We start from the raw sequence: 863 nt of genomic DNA on the forward strand, positions 1-863 counted from the left end.
CTGTCTATCTATCTATCTATCTATCTATCTTTCTATCTATACATCTATATCTATCTATATATATATATATGCAGATATATGTCTATGTATAGATTATATGTGTGTGTGTGTATGTATGTTTGTATGTTATGTGTGTGTGTGTGTGTGTGTGTGTGTATATATATATATATATATATATTTGTATGTTATGCATGTGTGTATGTGCATATATGTATGTATGTTATGTGTGTGTGTGTATATATATGTATGTATATAACTATCATGTCTGTTTCAATTGACCAAGGTGCTAAAGATATATATCAGATGACAGCTTTTGAAAATAATTACAACTACTATTCAACGTATTATACACGAGGTAAGCAACTACACCATGCACTTACTGCACCATGCACTTACTGCAGTTGCATCTATTTTGCAGTGAGTTTTACCCACCACACACATACACACTTACACACCACTCACAAGCATAGTTCACCTCTTATGCACAAAAACACTGCTGCACTTTCAACCTGTGCACTGAAGTTATATTTATGTTTATCTACAGCTTTTAGCAGTGGAGGTCATGTATAGAGTGTCCTGAAATAACTGCATGTAATCTCCTGCACCTACTACTGCACTTGAAGTGAAATATCATGTTTGTATTAAAGAGAGAGAGAGGGGCTGAGAGTATATGCACAGCTTAAGATTAAATTACAGTCATGTGTTGCAATGTGTTACTGACACAGCACAACTGCATCATGAGTAGATGTTCTTTTATATATGCAACAGCAGGAGAGGCTGTGTGGTAAGTAGCTCGCTTACCAACCACATGGTTCTGGGTTCAGTCCCACTGCGTGGCACCCAGGGCAAGTGTCTTCTACTAT

At 36.3% G+C, this 863-nt stretch overlaps 1 protein-coding gene across 1 annotated transcript in view; it reads left to right on the forward strand.

Moving 5' to 3' along the window:
- The window catches only part of LOC106881241 (uncharacterized), a 23,942-nt gene extending 23,228 nt beyond the window's left edge, over positions 1 to 714 (forward strand). The window contains exon 3 of the mRNA XM_014931552.2: positions 284 to 714. Coding sequence (XP_014787038.2) covers positions 284 to 570 — 287 coding nt within the window. The 3' untranslated portion in view covers positions 571 to 714. The remainder of the gene's footprint in view (positions 1 to 283) is intronic.
- Positions 715 to 863: the final 149 nt, after the last annotated feature.

This window comes from Octopus bimaculoides, chromosome 8, assembly GCF_001194135.2.
Source record: "Octopus bimaculoides isolate UCB-OBI-ISO-001 chromosome 8, ASM119413v2, whole genome shotgun sequence".
In the NCBI taxonomy this organism is placed as follows: domain Eukaryota; kingdom Metazoa; phylum Mollusca; class Cephalopoda; order Octopoda; family Octopodidae; genus Octopus; species Octopus bimaculoides.